This window comes from Oculina patagonica, chromosome 9 (genome assembly GCF_052425735.1).
Source record: "Oculina patagonica isolate OP01 chromosome 9, crgOcupat, whole genome shotgun sequence".
NCBI lineage: Eukaryota > Metazoa > Cnidaria > Anthozoa > Scleractinia > Oculinidae > Oculina > Oculina patagonica.
Window position 1 is genome coordinate 30,249,315 of NC_135766.1, and position 17,281 is coordinate 30,266,595.

The window sequence follows — 17,281 nt, forward strand, 5'->3', positions numbered from 1 at the left end:
CATGGCAAAACAAAGAAAACTATCGACGGCACGAGTTAACTGGCCCAGACAGTCACCTGTACATCTATACAAAAACAAAACTTACGGGCACTGAGTCGTCGCTGTCAGTATAATCCATAAGGACAGCAAAGTGTGTCAAGTGATTACAGACGCATTCTGTTTGGGAGTCGGTTATTATCTTCGTCTCACATCCTTGCCCTGACCAACCTTCAGGGCTAAACAAAAACAGTTTTAAAAACTAAGCTCCAAGCTGCGAATACTCGTTTGTTTGGCTAAACACGTTAATATAAGACAATTCGCTGTTTTCACCGTTCCCATAATACATCTTGTTTACCCCCAAAATGTTTGCATAAGCATTGTTTTCAATTTCTCTTGGGATCTACAATGACGATCAACCGTCCCAAGAGAAATTGAAAACAAAGCTTATGCAAAAATTTTGGGGGGTAAACAAAGTGTATTATGGGATCGTGAAAAAAGCGAATCTGGGCGAATCTGGGAAGGGAGGCAGCGTGGCCGAGTGGTTAGAGCGCCGGACTTGAAATCCGGAGTTCGCGGGTTCAAGTCCCGTTCTGACCACTAGCTGGTGTTATTTTCAGTAGCCCCGAATTCAACTCCTCGGCTACGCTTGTAAATAGCCAACTGGTCTGCCTCCTGCCAGTTGGGATTCTTAATGATGTTACGTTCATTTACAATATTTGTTTCAGAGTTAGTTTACATTGGCCCTGAAAAGCCCCATTCGGGGAGTGGTCAATAACATATTTATTTATTTATATTTATTATTATTTATCTCGTCTATTTGTTGATGGTCGTGCTGCCCTTCTCACTCATGCAGGCTTAATTTTTCACCAAGACTAGCTCCCTAGTAGTTATTATGGAAAGAGAAGGAGCCGAATCACTTGCTTACTTGTCTTCTGAGAAGTTCCAAAATACACATTCTCTATTTTTTCCTGCGGGCTGAAAGCAAATACATTGAATGATTCAAGTTAGTTTTTCCGGCAACAAGAAAAAATTAGGGTAAATTAACAAAAATATAAAGTGTAACGAATTGATGTTGATACCTTTAAGTTTTTGAAAACCAAAGTGACGTTCTCCAGTAGTTCTTCTGGCGGAGGGTAAATTACGGCTGACATGATTATGGTGTTGAGTCCCCTGAAATTAAAAATTAGAAGAACTCAAATGTTATATCTCTCTTCTTTTCCTTTTCTTCCTAAGTTGTCTTTAAAATATTCTTAAAATGTTCACTCAATATAATATCTACATTAATTTAAAAAAATAGATATTGATGGCAAGCAGAACACTGGAAACAAACAGATACGAACCTGGTGGTTTTGTTTGTTGTGTTGGTGTCAGCTGAGTGGTTTGTAATAAGCAGTTCATGGAGGTTTTTGTAAGCGACTCCAAGTACCACTGAACCTGATTTGAGAGAAATAACATATCAGCCAAGCATCCTTTCTTTCCGTCTCAAGATTGAGATATAAATTCTTCATACCAATTCCCATATTCGTTTGACTGTTAGTTCTGAAAATTTAGTGGTCATAAACCAATTTCTTTAATGAGCTGACGATGATTTGTTTCGATAATGTGTTAATATCGTTAGGGTTTACTTACTTGTTCGATTTGTTTTAAATCAGCGATATTGGGGTATTCAACGGGAGTGGCATGTTCTTTCAAAATAACTTAATTACAGTTGTCTTTTAGAATTGATTGCTCAGTAGTCCGCCGATTAATCATACTTTTTGTTCAGTTCGAACGCCTGAAAGCTAAATTTACCGTTACCTTTCTGTACCCTATTTTAGTTTCTGTTTTGCTGAATTTTACATGCTTTCAAAGGATCCACTTAAGCACGACCCTTTTTGAGTACTCACCAGAAGTACGCACTGGATAAAGAAAAATGAGGACTATACAAAAACTGTTGAAACTACTAGTTTTCAGAAAACTAACTGAGAGAGTCACAGAAATTTGGTAATTAACAAAGCGTCGAAATATTTAACAGTCACTGAGTGTACCAACCTTTGTTATGTAAATTTGATGAGGGAATCTTGATGAAGTTCTCTGCTCTGCTTCCATTGAAACGAAACTCACTCTCATTGTGTTGCAAAACGCGCTTGACTTTAACATCTAGAACAACAACAGCAAATAAGGTAATGAATAAACACAGGCTTTTCCAAAAATGTCGACAGAAACGTTTGTGGAGCAGAACTCAACAAATAACTGGAACCCATCGAAAAGTAAGGGTGGCTAACGATGGCAAGGAGGCCGAAATTACAACATTTTGGAAAAACTGAAAGAGATGCTTCCAGCTTGTATTCGGCAGATTTGATTTTTAAATTGTTCTTTAACGTTTTGCACTTATTTTTTGGAGAACATGGAGTGTTTTTCAAACTTGCTTTGTGTATTTATTCTTTTGCACAATTGCTGTGATATCCTTATATATGCAAATTAAACGTTTCATCGGATATTCAGTGATTATGCTGCCTTCAATTGTTTTAATTTTATAATAAAACAAAGCAATGAAAATAAGATCATATTGAATATATAGATTACCTTTTTTAGTAAAATAAAATACAGTATGTAGGAACAATTTTAACTCACCCACTTTATGACTGTCATTGGACGAGGATTCGGTGAAAGTGGAGCTCAATTGTTCTTGCGCAAATCGCACGAAAAAGTCCTCCAAAGCGAGCGTAGTGAAAAACGTGTTTTCCATTCTTTGGCTTCCTGTTATGTTCATTTTGAAAGATACGTTTCTAAAATCTTGGATCACAGTTTCGAACACAGAGACCGCATCCTGCATAAAGGATTAAAATATAAGAAGATAAGCTGTTTAAGGATTTGACTACTAGCTTGAGTTTTCGACATAATAATTTAAAACAATAGTAATGGCTGGGATACAACACCGCTAAGCCAATCAAAACTCTGGAAATGCATTTCCATTGCCTCAGTGGCAGATAATAAACAATGACATAGCATTCACTAATACGAAATGGCGTACAGCAAGTTCTACTCATGCAATTATGCTAGAAAAAAGTTAACGATGTTAAGGATCAACGTATTGAGCTTGGATGCAATCTTTTGAAGACATGCTAAGACAAAATGTCGCGAAATGCTCCTAAATTTTTCACAGCCGCCTGGCAGCGCGCTTCGTGCAAGTAAGCGCCAAACCAAAACAGAACTGCGAGCACCGACGCCATATAGGCTTGTACCGAATTTTCTTGGCATTATTTGGCTTCTCGAGCATTTTTTTTTTACATTTTATCCAAAAAAGCACTGCTAGCATTATTTTGGATTTTCGACTGATTATTTGTATAATTTTGTGTAAAAAAGCACAATGTGACTTCATTTATGGCGTCCAAAGATGCATTATGCCCTCATTTTAGTCAAAGGAGCCGAGGAGGCCTGGGGAATAGGTTTGATCGGTTTGATACGTCAGTGATTGTCTAGTCTAGAAACCCAGTCCATCACACTTTTTCCAAGATGACGTCATCCACGTTGTCATCAAGGAACAATGGAAGTCAGCCAGCCAAGGCAGAGATAGCTCGAGAGCGTACTCTGACATCAAACATTGATCGTTATATTTTATTGTTGAAAAATCTAACTGAAAATCTGAAAAATGTAATATTCTATGTTTAAAAAAATCGGAAAAAAGTGAGCATTATTATGTAACCCACGAGCACTTTTTTAAAAAAAATAGCATTATTTTAGCACTTTTTTTGGCAAAAACGAGCACTTCTTTTAGCATTTAATGCTTTTTTTACGAGCACTTTCGGTACAAGCCTAACGCCATAACAAGTGCGCGCTAGCCTTTCTGATTTTCGGCGCAGGAAGCAGGGAAGGAAATCGGTAAATGGTCTACAAGAAAGAGCGAGTGCAAACAGATAGAAAGAAAAATTAAAAAATTCGCCGCTTTGAAGACCAGAAAGGTTAAAAGTTACGTAAAGTTGTTCCAGTCCTCTCTGAGGATGGAAGGCACGCTGCAAACCTTTTGGATGGCTCATAATCGACGAAATTTGCATGCATAATATGAAACATGTTTGATACGTACAATTTTTGTCATTGTGTCAAAAATCGCGTCTTTACACATTGATATGAAAGTTGTACGTGGCTTTTAGGTTCTGAAGTAAAATTTTTTGCTTCGCTGTTTACCCCAATACAGTGCTGTCATATGAATTATATAGCATACACCGTCAACAATGGGATAAGTGTAAGTGTAGCAACATTATAAGACACTACCTCAACTGCGTTTTTGCTGTCCAAACTTTATTTCGTTGATTGAAGTAAAAAAATCCAGCATCTAAAATTAAAAATGAAAAACTTTTTAAAACTAGGGGTTCTCTCTTTTAATTAGTGATTTAGTTGACCGCTCGCATAATTTATACAGTTTGAAAAGTATTCATTGTTTTGAAGCTCATTATTTTAAGGGCATTTTTCCAGGCAGTTATAGGACAGAGAAGTGCATGGTCATAATACTGACTAGATATACATAATCGACGAGAAGGGAGTTTATGTTAATTTGTCTATTGTTAAAATGAGGTATAGTTCTTTACTCACGTTGTACCTCTAGTATGTATTGATATATTTAAATTTAGCTTGGTAGTGAAGACTAGAGGACACAAACAAAAGAAATGAATAAACATGCTTGTAATTTTTTTTTTGTTTGTGTCCTCTAGGCCTCGCTACCAGGCTGAATTTCAATATATCGAAAGAAGCCGATTAGAGAAACGTTGACCCGTGAAAAGCATAAACCATAAGCGATGCGACCCAAATGTTGGTTGGGATATCGTAAAAAAAATAATCCCCGTCTGTGGCATAATAAACATGATGAAACGCAAGGTTGCACACATTAAGCTCTTAATGCTCCAAAAGAAGAAAACATCGTGATTATCAATAAATGGAATGTTACTCAGCTTGCCAATGCTGTCTACCCAGAATGCCATTTGATCTTATCGTTCATTGTTATGCTTTTCACAAGGTCAAAATTTCTTCAACTAGGTGTATATATGAGATCAGGAATCAAAGGTTTGGGATCAAGTCCTGGGGGTCGAGGATCGCAGATGCAGGATCGGGATCACAAGCCATGCGATCAGGATCAGTTTTATTTTAAAAGAATCCTAGTTTAGGTCTGCACACCTCAACCCGGGATCAACTAATCCTCCGCTGCAGCGGGCTTTGGCTTTTCTTTCAACCAAACACAGTAAAACTTATTAGAGGAACATCTCGCAAGGACGTCTACCTCCCCAGACCGCTCTCGCCGATCCTGCTTAAAGATGTTCGTGACTCGCTCGCGTAATTAGAGTTCAGTCGTCCAAATCAGAGTGTCGGCAAAGTTTCAAACTTGCGAGGCCACAAAAAGCAAAAAAGTTCAGCTTAATTACAAATGTCCAGTGAGAAACAATACGCCAAGCATCGTCCACCTTTCGAAGCATTTAACTGGGCGAAACAAGCTTATTATTGTTAAAGATGATCCTGCTTAAATATGTATACGAATGGAAGTGTTATGTCATTCATTCCTCATTTTGGCTTAATTGTAAAAAGAAAAGCCTAAAAAGGGAAAACAAACAAACAAACAAACAAACACTGATTTTCAGTCGAAGGCTTTAGTGTTTCTTAGATTGAACTGGAGAACCTAAACTAATTTATTCTATATTTGCATTTGGAAAAAATGTTCGCACTGAACTACGAAGATCTTTCCAGCGTGAATGGTACATTAAGGTAATTCCTCAGTATTGGATTGCGCATCCCGTACTGCGCATAATGTTACGCGTGATTAACGCGCGCACGTTTAAGAAAATGGCGGCTTTTTCTATACGGCTTGGCTCGCAAGAGAGATAAATCGTCATTTCTCGTAAACAAATACCGGGACCTATCTTTTTTTCTACTTTTCTCATATGTATGTGAACGTAGCCAGTACTCGTGATAATATAATTGCTGATATTGTAAGGAGTTATGGGGTGTATAGAAGGTCTTCCTGCTCCTAAACAAATACCTGGACCCCTCTTTTTTATTTAAAAACTAAAGTTTTCTTAAGATGAACAACCATTGGGCGAAGTTGGAGCGAAAATCTATTTTCAGTTCTATTTCGGTGGAATTACTTTTACTTACCGGTTTTTCAAATGGAGAAAGAAGACCTGGCGCTTGTGGTCGCTGGATGTCACAAGGAATGCCTGGGGGGCAAGAAACACCTGTACCTGTAATAATACCAAACAAATTATTACACATATCGTCTAGCATTTCAAGCATACCTAACCTTTAGCTACCCCAGGTTTCTCCATCTTTTAGCCCAGCAAGTGTGATTGTCTGTTCCTGGAGGCAAGAAATGTTCACAAATCGAACGAAAACCCGGAAAGGATGCATGACTTATGGGGTCGGATGAGTTGACTTGTGCCGGTCCGGAAAAAAAGCCGTCCGACCCCGTACACGTTACGCCTGGTTTTCACTAAGGACAAAAGCACAAGCACAAGCACAAGCACAAGCACGAGAAAAGGGAAAATTTTGATCCTTGTGAAGCAAAGCACAAACACGAGGATCAAAATGCATTGCGCTTGTGCTTAAAGATGAATTACAGTCCGTACTGCGCAATCTCGGCTGCAATGTTTATGTGAGCCTCACAAACAAAGCAAAACTAAAAATTACGTGACACTTACCTGTTTCTTCATTATTAACGCCAGATATCCTGCAGAACAAATAATAACAAGTAGAAGAACCGACGCATTTAAACCGACGTCAGCTCATCGGAAGTTCTTGAACGAAGCGAACGTAATGGCGGACTAAAAACTTCATGATATGCTGTCACCGAAGGTAACGTTTCAACGAATTCAAAACAAAAACGTAAACAAACCCCGAGTCTGCGCAGTACGGACTGGAAATCAGCTTTAAGCTTGCGTCAGTTGAAGCCGATTTCATGGTGAAATAAGAGCTGTTATCCTTGCGCTTGTGCTTGCGTCGCTAGTGAAAACCAGGCTTTAGCAGTTACTTTAGTTTGAGCAAATCAGAACACTGTCACCAAGACATTTTCACAATTATTATTACTCAGACAATGCTTTCAGTAGTCGTCCATTAACCCTGTTCAGAACGTGGGAGGGGGGGGGGGGGGGGGGGCTTTTGAGGCCCGCCCCAACTTTGAAGATGTGTAACGTACTCTAAACGATTGAAGCTATAACCACCACAGTTCGTCGCCCCAGGGTAGGAAAATTTGTGCAATTTCGATGCATCTTCCCATCCACCCGACTTACATAAGACAGTTGAGCTTGTTCTTGTTAAATAAACGCAACTAGTTAGCTTGTTTAAAAAGTACGGTTAACCTTTGGACAGACATTCAATTTTTCCGTAAGTGGTGAGCTGAATCACGATATATAGAGGATAATACATGGTTGCGCGGAGATATGAAATTTATCGTTGAGTGTTAAAATTGATATCTCACGAGTTCGCTGCGCGAGAAGATAAATTTCATATCCCCAAGCAACCATGTATTATTCTGTTTATTATATAAACCTATTAATAACGAGGTTTTTGACAATTTCCCGAAGATTTCCGAAGATTTTTCGAAGATTTCCGAAACTTTTCAAAATGTTGTCTGAAGGTCGTACGAATGTTTCCAAACATTTTCCGAACTTTTCCGAACATTTTCGAAGATTGCCGAGGAAGATCCGAAGATGTTTCGACTTAATATCGCTAAACTTTTACTCATTGAGCATTGAAACATGCCAAACTCTGCGAGCTGATTGGTCAAAAGTAATATCACACATGTGTGGATATCATTTTTATCCACACATGTGTGATACCATTTTTATCGATTTGCTACCACTCGCCATACCACTGCAGTTTATATAATAAAACTGCTCTCTTTCATCATGTCATGTAAAAATTTGCCTTCAAGTTGAGGAAAACCTTAAAACGATGTGTTGCTAATATAGAACTGAACAACAAAGAGTAAATAATAGACAAGACAGGCACAAGGATGGCCACGAATGGGTAAGATCGACAAATTTAAAGCTACGCGTCCGTTTAGCGGATTATGATTATAAAAATAATGTTAATGCCACACGTACCTGCTTTTATGATAAACACACCCTTCCTGAAAGGGCTGCAGGGTGCGACATTTACAACTGCCCCACTGCCACCACTACCATTAAAATGGGCTTCAAATGGAGCAAGGCTACGAAACTTGGAAGAGCACTGCTGGATTGATTGCATTTTCTTTTTTCCACCAAAACACGAGGCGAATAACTTACACCAGCGCGAACATCTTTGACGAGAACGAGAACCACCGAGAAATGGATCACATTTTATCTTGTTCCACCAGTCCGATGGACAAGAATTGTTATGTTTACTGTGAAGTTGTAAGGGTTTGGCAGTCTTACATTCATTTCCTGTAAAAATAATATAATAAAGCCTTTCAGCTTTTAAGACTAAAAAAGCTCAAATAATTTACCCAGTTAAAATGTTATATTAAAATGATCAATTCAAATGAACTGGAATATAACTAGTTACCTATCGGTAGTGCCCGAGCGAATACTCATGTGTCAGAAAGATATTGAATGATGAGAAATTGAAATGACACTGTATGTAAATTGAAGGTATGCAATAAAGGGATCCGGTGCAATGACACAGGTGTAGGGAGCAGGCGCCGAGCAGGGCGATCGCGATGGCACCCACAAGACGAGATGGCACGCACTGACGGGATGAGATAGACAGCGGAGACGACTCGTGATGATGAGAGTGAGAGTCGGAGATGACACGCGGAGAGCGAAACGGAGAGGAATCCGTCATACAACCACACAAATGAAGCAACCCGACTCAGCATCCAGAGCCAGAGTACAGTCTCTGGTCAAGTCACAGACATGATCTGTCTCTCGATCGAACAGAAGGACCAAGTGAAGATCATCGCGAAGACGATGAGTGGCGGGAAATCGTGGACGATAGCCAAAGGTGAAGGAAAGGGAGAAGGCCACAGAAAACAGCGAGCGCGTGGACGCCATGGTCAGCCCAGAAGGAGGAGAGACGGAAACAGTGGGAGAACAAACAACCCAAATATGGGGTACTTACACCCAAATATGGTCAAAAAAGTCCCACGCAGAACGTAAGCTCGCCATACACTCACACGCACACGGCCTGAGCCGCCCGACAGCCTCACCTCTTGGCTCGGCGTCTCGTTGGAATTAATTAAAAGTATGTGGCAATGAACCAGTCAGAAAACACGATAAATACCGAGCTAGTTGGCATTACTTTTTATGTCCTTTTAAAGAACTATTCGGCGTTACTTTACAGTAATATTCCCTTGCTGATGATTGTCTTTATTCCTTTTGCCGTTTGCTCAACAATGTATTGATTACGCGGGGAGAATAAGATGTTGGTCACTGTTGGAAATTTTTATTTTTTTCCACAAATTGGGTACAACAAAACCAAACATAGCACTTTTAGTGGAAGGTACATGCTCAACTAAAACCAAGCAAGGCTGAATTGAAGTCTGGCGGTGAGCTAAAAATCATTTGAGAGAACCCCAAAGCAAGCAAGGAAACAAAGAAACCAAAAACAAACAAACAAAGAAACAAACAAGGAAGCTAATGGAGTGGCATCAAAAGTTATTGATCAGTGTCGGAAACTTTGACTCTGGTTGTTTTTAAAAGACTTAAAACTATATTAATGTGTAGAAAGTTACCTTTCGATGAAGTTATTGTCCAACAACTTTGAACAACTGCAGTACAAAGGAAATATTGCAGCAGTTAAAATAAAAACAATGGCTAAAACAATTGTAACAAGAAGCTTGAGAAGCTTAAAATCGGGCGGTTAATAATTAAGAAAGGGGGGTACAGTACAGTAAAAATCACTGGAAAAACAGCCACTTTAAGCCTGGTTTTCACTAGCGACGCAAGCACAAGCGCAATCACGCAAAAAGGACAAATTTTGATCCTTGTCAGTTTTTGCTTGCGGCAAGCACAAGCACGAGCATCAAATTGAAATGCGCTTGTGCTTTTGCTTGAGTCAAAGTCGTTTTCACGGTGAAATAAGAGCTGTTACCTTTGCGCTTGTGCTTGCGTCGCTAGTGAAAACCAGGCTTTAATAACACTCAGTGGGAGGTTTGCGTAAGTCACAGTCTGCATGAGCTGTATTTGCGTGTAGAACCCTGGTAGAACATTAAATATCTGGAATGTTTTCAAGATTGCATTATTACTTAATAACATAATGTTCTCAATTTATATATATATTTCGCACAATACATGTAAAAATAAACGATTGAGCTAGACGACTAGAAAATTGGCAAAGTGCAGCCTTTTCGCAATACTCTTTATCAGGTAACTACTATTGTCAAGAAAATAATCACAACTAGTTGACCAATGATTAGGTATTTGTTGCATACCATTACTGTAATAGCAACTGATGAAGAATAGTAATACTGACCCAAAGTATAAGGGCTGGAAAATACCGAAAACCATTTCAGCTGCGTTTCAAGAAATCAAAAAAGCTTTACTTATCTCATATATCTATGTTTTGCAGTATTTTGTTAATTTTGGGCGATTTGGGGGAATGTCGGGGAGGCGATAGATTTTCTCAAAGGATAAGTAAAATTTAGACAAATAAGAAATATTAGAATTTGAAGTTAAAAATTGGTCGACGGACACCAAACAGCCCCCTGACAACCTGGAGTGCGCTTTCGAGGGGGTCAACTGTTTGATGGTTTTTCCATTTTTTTCTTCAATCCCTTCTTTAAATCTCTTAAAATTTCATTCAAATTCAGGTAGAACCCCACCTTAAGTTTTGTTCTTGTGAGAAAACAACAGAAGTCAAAAGTTGCGTGATATAACCAAGCATAGATTTTAATTCTCCCTCCCTTTCCCTCTCCTTAGCCTTTCACCCCCACCTGTCCCTCCCTTTCTACTTCCATCCTTCCCCTCCCTCCCCTCTCCTGCAGTATTTTACTCCACCCTATCCCATCGAGCTTTCTACTCCAATCACCTCCATCCTCACCAGCATTTTAGGTGAATTTAGATGCTTGAAAATGCTATTTTCGGCCTTTTTTCATTCAATTCAATGTTTGCATACATTTCCTGACCGTTTCAGTATCCTTTTTTCTTAGTTTTTCGTTTGTGCGCGTACTAAACTGTGCCAAGCAATTAGAGAAGAACAGAAATTTGCCTTAATTTTGATCTCCTATACCAAGACCTTAGAGTATAAAGCGCTAATAAAACAAAACACACTTGATAATAATTCTTGCAGTATTAACATACTTACGAACTTGATAACAAGCCCCATGTCGTAGTAAGGATTTTTACTGATCAACATAGAAAATAAGTTCACAATGGTTTGTTCCCAAAACTTTTTTTTACTTTACAGAAGGTCTGTATATTGACCTGTAACTTGTATATCGTATTGAAAAATACAGAACGAACCGACTTCTGCCCGCTGCCATGTGTTGAAAACTGAGCTTGTTCGAAACCGCAGCAAAATCGTTAGAGACAGAAAAGATATCGATACAGCCGTTTACTGGCCCAGTCTTTGAAAATCCTGAATTTCGTCAAAATAAGACAAAATAAAGTTTTCAAATTTCCTTTATCAATATGGTTCTTATCTTCTTATTCGATTCTATGAACTGCTTTTATGCAGTACTGTCCAACAAAGATTTCAATTTCCTCAAAGTTTCGGGACGAAAGGATTCAAAATATTTCGTGCAGAATGTAATTTGATTTAGTGAATGTTTTCACGTATAAATACTTCAAGCAGTGAATGAAAAACCGTTTTGTTTTCATCAATGAGAACCACTTTCAAATAGTTAATGCATAAAAAATAACAATCAGATCAGAATACAAAGATTATTAATGCAAGGTTTCGCTATTATGTCTCGGCAGAGATACTTCTTATTTGCAAGTTCAAATGTATGCAAATTTCATGTGAAATGTAATTTGATTCCACTGTCTTGTTTACAAACTCTTTCTTAAGAAAGTTGTATTTTCGTGAATAAAACCCATTGGCCTGTTTTATTTTCCAGATCATGTTTGTCTGTGATTTTTACAAAACATGTGGTCTTTTTTTCGGAACTTTAAGTTGTGCAAAAATTCCTGTTTTGAACACAGATGTCACTTCCAGAATTTCTCATCAAAAGATGTAGATTTCACCGCATTGCGTTTCGCTGCTTTATTTTAAAGGTGAACATATTAAAAACTCTTGCAATGCTTTTACAATTCGACTCAGACATTAGACAAGAATGTCGTGCAGTATTTTTGCGGCATCTATCTATTATTTTATTTATTTTTTGTCAAAGCTTAGGGTAAAGAGAGACGAAAGTAGACGGCCAAAGTTTGGCAAGTAGCCGGTTGTTTAGGCCGGCTACCAGCCCTATTCAAGTTCCACTCATATTCTGCCATGTCGGGTCATCCCTCAACGGGAAATAAATTTCCCCGATTCCAAAACTAAACTAAAGATGTTTGAATGACGGGCCAAAAAATAATTCATCTCTCGAATAAAAGATCGGAGTATCCGGAAAATAACAGTACTAGTTCCTCATCAATTAAATCGTTCTTCGCAAGAGTTACATAAAAGTCAAGAATAAAATCTTAAAAACACAATTTAAAACTGTTCAAAACCAGATGAACGTGCGTCACACGACAGGCAAAATGTTTCAGATGATTTTTTTTATCGAAAATGAGACCAAACATCTTTTTCGAAATCTTTTAAAGCCATGACATGCATTCAGGCCGTGATAAAATTTAATTCAAATAAAATTCAATTGGTATTTAATTATAATTATTCGAAGTTTTCATTTTGAAGTCATCTTTTCATTCGATAGCATTACCGATCTCGTAAAAAAATTCCATTCAAGTTCACACCAATACTGTACATTGCCAAGGTTTTGCTGACGTCTTGGGAAGTGCCTTACTAACGTCACCAGGCAAATCTAAGGAGAAAGGGATTCGAGAAAAATATGACAATTTATGCCTTGACTTGATTACTTAGATATTTCTGTATACTGGTGTACTACACTATTCAGTTTTCGCATTCTTTTTCAGTTTTTACGTTTCGTTGTAGTTACTCTTTCGCATTAACATTTTGGCAGTCAACTTAATTAATGTAAATTTCGGTCGATCACCGTTCTAAAACGATGATGGCGCAAGCTTTTTACTCAGCTAATTTCACATCAAAACGTCAGGCGTTTTTTGGGTCTTGCGCCATTCATAAATCTAGCCAAAAAAACTTCATCTTATGCGGTAGGTAAAATAAGCTTTTGGGTAAGATGGCCGCACACTTCTTTGTAAACTCACGGGAGACATATATTTTCTGGAAAATTAGCTTAGGAATTATGCAGCTTTACATTTCAAGATAAACAATTCATCATGTTTGTGCCACACTCAATAAGGACTCTAAGGAGCACTGTGCGAAATATACTGAAACCATACTTCGAAGTCAGTATGAGACTGTTGTGGAGTGAATGGTATTAGCTTTCTCCAGTTTTGTTAAAAATATATTGTTAGGTGAATTGCATTTAAGGGAAATAATAGTGGTCGTATTAGTTTCTTTGAGCACCGGGGCGTCGTAAAGCCGGTGATATGGTTTTAATTGGCCATCTGCGCCCATAAACCTTAAAAAAACTGGATTAAAAAAAGTCCGAATAAATTCTACCGATAAAATCGAAGCAAATACAAGGTAGTTTTTTGGCTGATAAAAGAAGTCACATATAAAATTCCTTGTAAGCGAGAAAAACCGCGAGCAAACATACTTTTTTATAAAAATATTTATGTATTCTATTGTTTTAGTTAATAAATTTTCTTTCTTTGTCTTGGGTATAGCTTTGTATGCGAGTTATTTATGTTAGTTTGCCTTTGAGTTTATCGCGCAAATATTATGATTATAGAAATGACAAAAAAAGTTGCAATAAAAAAAGGGTATTTGTGACTGTACATCCGTACTTACTTAAAATCAATCCAATAAATGAGACTGCTTTCGGTACTGTCACGCCTGTCTTCATTTCAGCTTTTGCTTTACATATGGCTCCAAGAGTCTGCTGAACGTCTTTCTATCAAATGGGCATATATATCACCGAGTACAGTTTTACTTCTATCTTTTCGTCTGTATCACCCGTTCAGCATTTTCGCTTTGTATTTATGCGAGCGGAATTTCGCACGGAAACTGAGAAGTTAGTCGATCGTCCATTAAGACAGTGTTTTAAGTTAGTGGATTATCCATTAAGACTGTTTAATGCATTTCATGTCATAACATCGCGTCAATTTTTGTCTGTCAATTTAAAGGACAGTGGCGTTACGAAATAGTAGCAAGTGGTCCGGGAAGTGAAGTCCAGGAGGGGGGTAAAGGTGGTGGGAGATGGCATTCTGTCAAAGGAAAGAATCCTGCGTTTGAAAACGTTCAGGTTAAAACAAAATCAGGTGTATAGAAGACATGACAATACCATAACGATAAAACATAACAAAGCATACTCTGGCTAGAGTGTGGCCTAAGTTACGAAGCCTTGTTATGAAATAACCTCGATCCCACGAGAATTTTCTCTTTTTTATTGGTTTTTTGTATTTTTTCAATTAAAAACGCCACCCCCCTCCCCCCCCCCCCGGCGTTTAATTCAAAATTAGCCTAGTGGACCCGGTGTTTGTTTAACTCTTGCAGTTATATATTCAAGCCCGGTGTTTATTGAGCAAAGGCTTTATGCATAATACAGTATTTTGCAGACATATATAGTTCCGTTACAATTGCAGCTTTTTATACCTAGAATAAAGGCTCGAGAGGCTAATTTACATTCATTTTTTTCACTATGGAACTGCCCAGCGTTTATTCAATGCCCGGCGTTTATTCAAGGGATTGGGGTAAAAAAGGTAAAAGTTCTGGGGTAGAGGCTGATGATGGGAAGGATTGGGGGGGAGGGGGGGGGGGGGTGAGCGTGGGCGTGGCGTTTTAGTTTAGCAGTACTCTGTAAATAATGTATAAAGAGAAAAACATGTGCTCCTGGGATCCTCCCAAACATTCGAATTTGCGCGAAACTTGCGCACAAAGGTGCCCGGTGACCATTGAAACGAAATCATTAATCAACACAAAAAATTACTAATATGGTCATTTTTATTTTATTTGATCGAGCAGTTTTAAAACTTAAAAAGTTTTTTTTTCTAAATTATGCTTATTCTTAAATATGTGTTGGCGTTTTTTTATTTACAGATGCAATCAGAAAACTTGGTTTCATTTTTTTTTAACAACTTAAAGTTGGTTTTAATTTACAATATCTGATGTAAAGGGGAAAACGTCAAACCAGTCAGGCCTTTAGATCCACTTACGACTATGAGTATAAGATTTGATTTGATCATCAGCATGACTGTGTCTACGTTTTTTTTTTCGCCCAAATAGCGACGGTTATACAGCTTTTAACTGCAATGGATTAATACTTTTTGAAATGCTTTTATCATACATTATAGATTGACTTCTTAACAACGGTAAAATATGTTTTGTAGGAGCTGGAAATGGCCCGAATTTCCCTAAACGGCTGCCATGTTGAAAGAAATCTGAAGACAAATATATATGTTTACCTTTCCATTTTTTCCTTAAAAGACAAAATAAGACAAAATGATGGCATTTTAAAGAGGCACGAAACTATTTACCTCCATGTAGATACGGGAAACACTCCCTGGATTTAAACTCTCGCTGAAAGGATTAACATCTTTTAGCGTTAAGATGCTTCAAAGGAGAGAGATTACCAGATTTGCCGATGAGATGAGTCAGATAAGACTAGTCGACAAATCTTCGACTCATCTGGTACGACCTAGTCTTACTTCAAAGTGACAACTCTCTTAAACGAATATTGCTTTTCCAATTCGATTAAAAACTGCGCATGCTTCATACTGTTAATTTAAAGTGACGTACACTGTTCCTACCTCTATGGAATAAGTCTAAAGTTGCGATAGGCCATCCCAATAAAATGTTACGTTTCCCATCGCCCGACCGACCCATTTTTTTCGAAAAGTAAAAAAAATCCAGATTCACTATTTAAAGAAGCGAGTACTTCTATTTACAAGCACACGATCTTGTTTTATTAACATCAGTTAATATGAGCAGCCCGGCCTTCTCTGGAAACCAGAACCCTTTAAGTGTTCATTTTTTTTTTTTTTGCCCGACCGACCGACCCACCATCACAAGAGACGGGGCGATGGGAAACGAAACATTTCATTGGGATGACGAAAACGCGAATAAAAATTACAAGGACATTTTTTCCACATGGCTTCCATTACTCTTGCTGTTCACGCTGCGCGGCTGAACTTCAATTTTCTTCAGCGAGGCATTGCCGCTGGTGCTGTCATATAGTGCAGAGCTTCTCTTTGCGCTGGTCCCGTCACTTATGGCTGGAAAAATAGCATGTATCTTCCTCTTAAAGCGGGCCCTGATCTGTAAAAATGTTGAGAACAACATAAATATGGAATATCTTCAATCCTCAATGCCATATTACTGTAATATTAGTAATATATTAGTTTAGCATTCGACCCTACAAGCATTGTGCTTAAAACCTGATCGTATTTGAATAAAGGATGATGATGATGATGATGATGATGAAGGCGATGACCTCAAGCTTAGGGGGAAGACGTAACAAAGACTGACACAAATATTGCGTCAAAAGGGAATAAGCATTTAGTGAATAAGACAAAGACAACGCACGCTTTGATTGACTGAAGCTCGAACGGCTACAAGGCTTACATAAAAGCTTTTTGATACTGAGGATCTTGGTCATGCTGGGAGTTGTGTAACCATAGTTAGTAGAGAGAAATGGTTAGAATCCCGGAAAAGTTCTTTGTTGTATGTTTTTGTTCGCTATTTTAGGGGTTACGTTGACCCTGTACAAAACTTGACAAAATACAATAGGTGGTTACGTGTGCTCATGCAACTAACCAATTGAAACATTGCGATTACTTAATTCATGCATTGTGTACGAGCGCAAAACAAAAGATGTGCACTGTTATGGAACTTCCAAGTGAACATAAATATTGGTCTCTTTGTTTGTTCCTTAATGTTTGCAAGGGCTTCCTTACCATTTCCCTCTATTAACTTTGTTAGAACCATTTTAAGTACAAGGTGATTTGGTTAATCTGGTTGGTGTCCCATGATTTGAAGTGTATTTAACTGATGTCTGGCGGGATGATAGCTGTTGGGCTCTATAAGAATCATTCGCTTTTAGCTGGCGTTTGGTTTCCCAGTTTTTTTTTCTGTTCTATTGAGCAAAACAGTCGCTAAATTTGGCAACTGGTGAAAGTTTAGTTGAATATCGTCCAACCTCTCCCAACCAACACAAACTTTGACCCAAACGAAC

The 17,281-nt window shown here is 38.1% G+C and overlaps 2 protein-coding genes and 1 pseudogene across 6 annotated transcripts in view; 1 reads left to right on the forward strand and 2 right to left on the reverse strand.

Moving 5' to 3' along the window:
- Positions 1–17,281, forward strand: part of LOC144664840 (uncharacterized) — a 181,182-nt pseudogene that overhangs the window by 78,741 nt on the left and 85,160 nt on the right. The gene's annotated exons all lie outside the window — the stretch shown is intronic.
- Positions 1–17,281, reverse strand: part of LOC144664634 (adhesion G protein-coupled receptor L4-like) — an 86,107-nt gene that overhangs the window by 5,432 nt on the left and 63,394 nt on the right. The window contains exon 21 of one of the 4 annotated variants that reach the window (XM_078525796.1): positions 15,039–16,365. The exons of the other annotated variants lie outside the window; for them this stretch is intronic. Coding sequence (XP_078381922.1) covers positions 16,177–16,365 — 189 coding nt within the window. The 3' untranslated portion in view covers positions 15,039–16,176. Of the gene's footprint in view, positions 1–15,038; positions 16,366–17,281 lie in introns of those variants that run through there. 4 annotated transcript variants of the gene reach the window in all.
- Positions 2,650–14,165, reverse strand: LOC144664819 (uncharacterized). The gene is made up of 6 exons (XM_078526042.1): positions 13,900–14,165; positions 9,656–9,691; positions 8,046–8,366; positions 6,100–6,185; positions 4,231–4,291; positions 2,650–2,788 (listed from the first exon to the last, which is right to left on the reverse strand). The coding sequence occupies exons 1-5, from the start codon at positions 13,952–13,954 to the stop codon at positions 4,232–4,234; spliced, it is 558 nt and encodes a 185-aa protein (XP_078382168.1). The 5' UTR covers positions 13,955–14,165; the 3' UTR covers positions 2,650–2,788; position 4,231.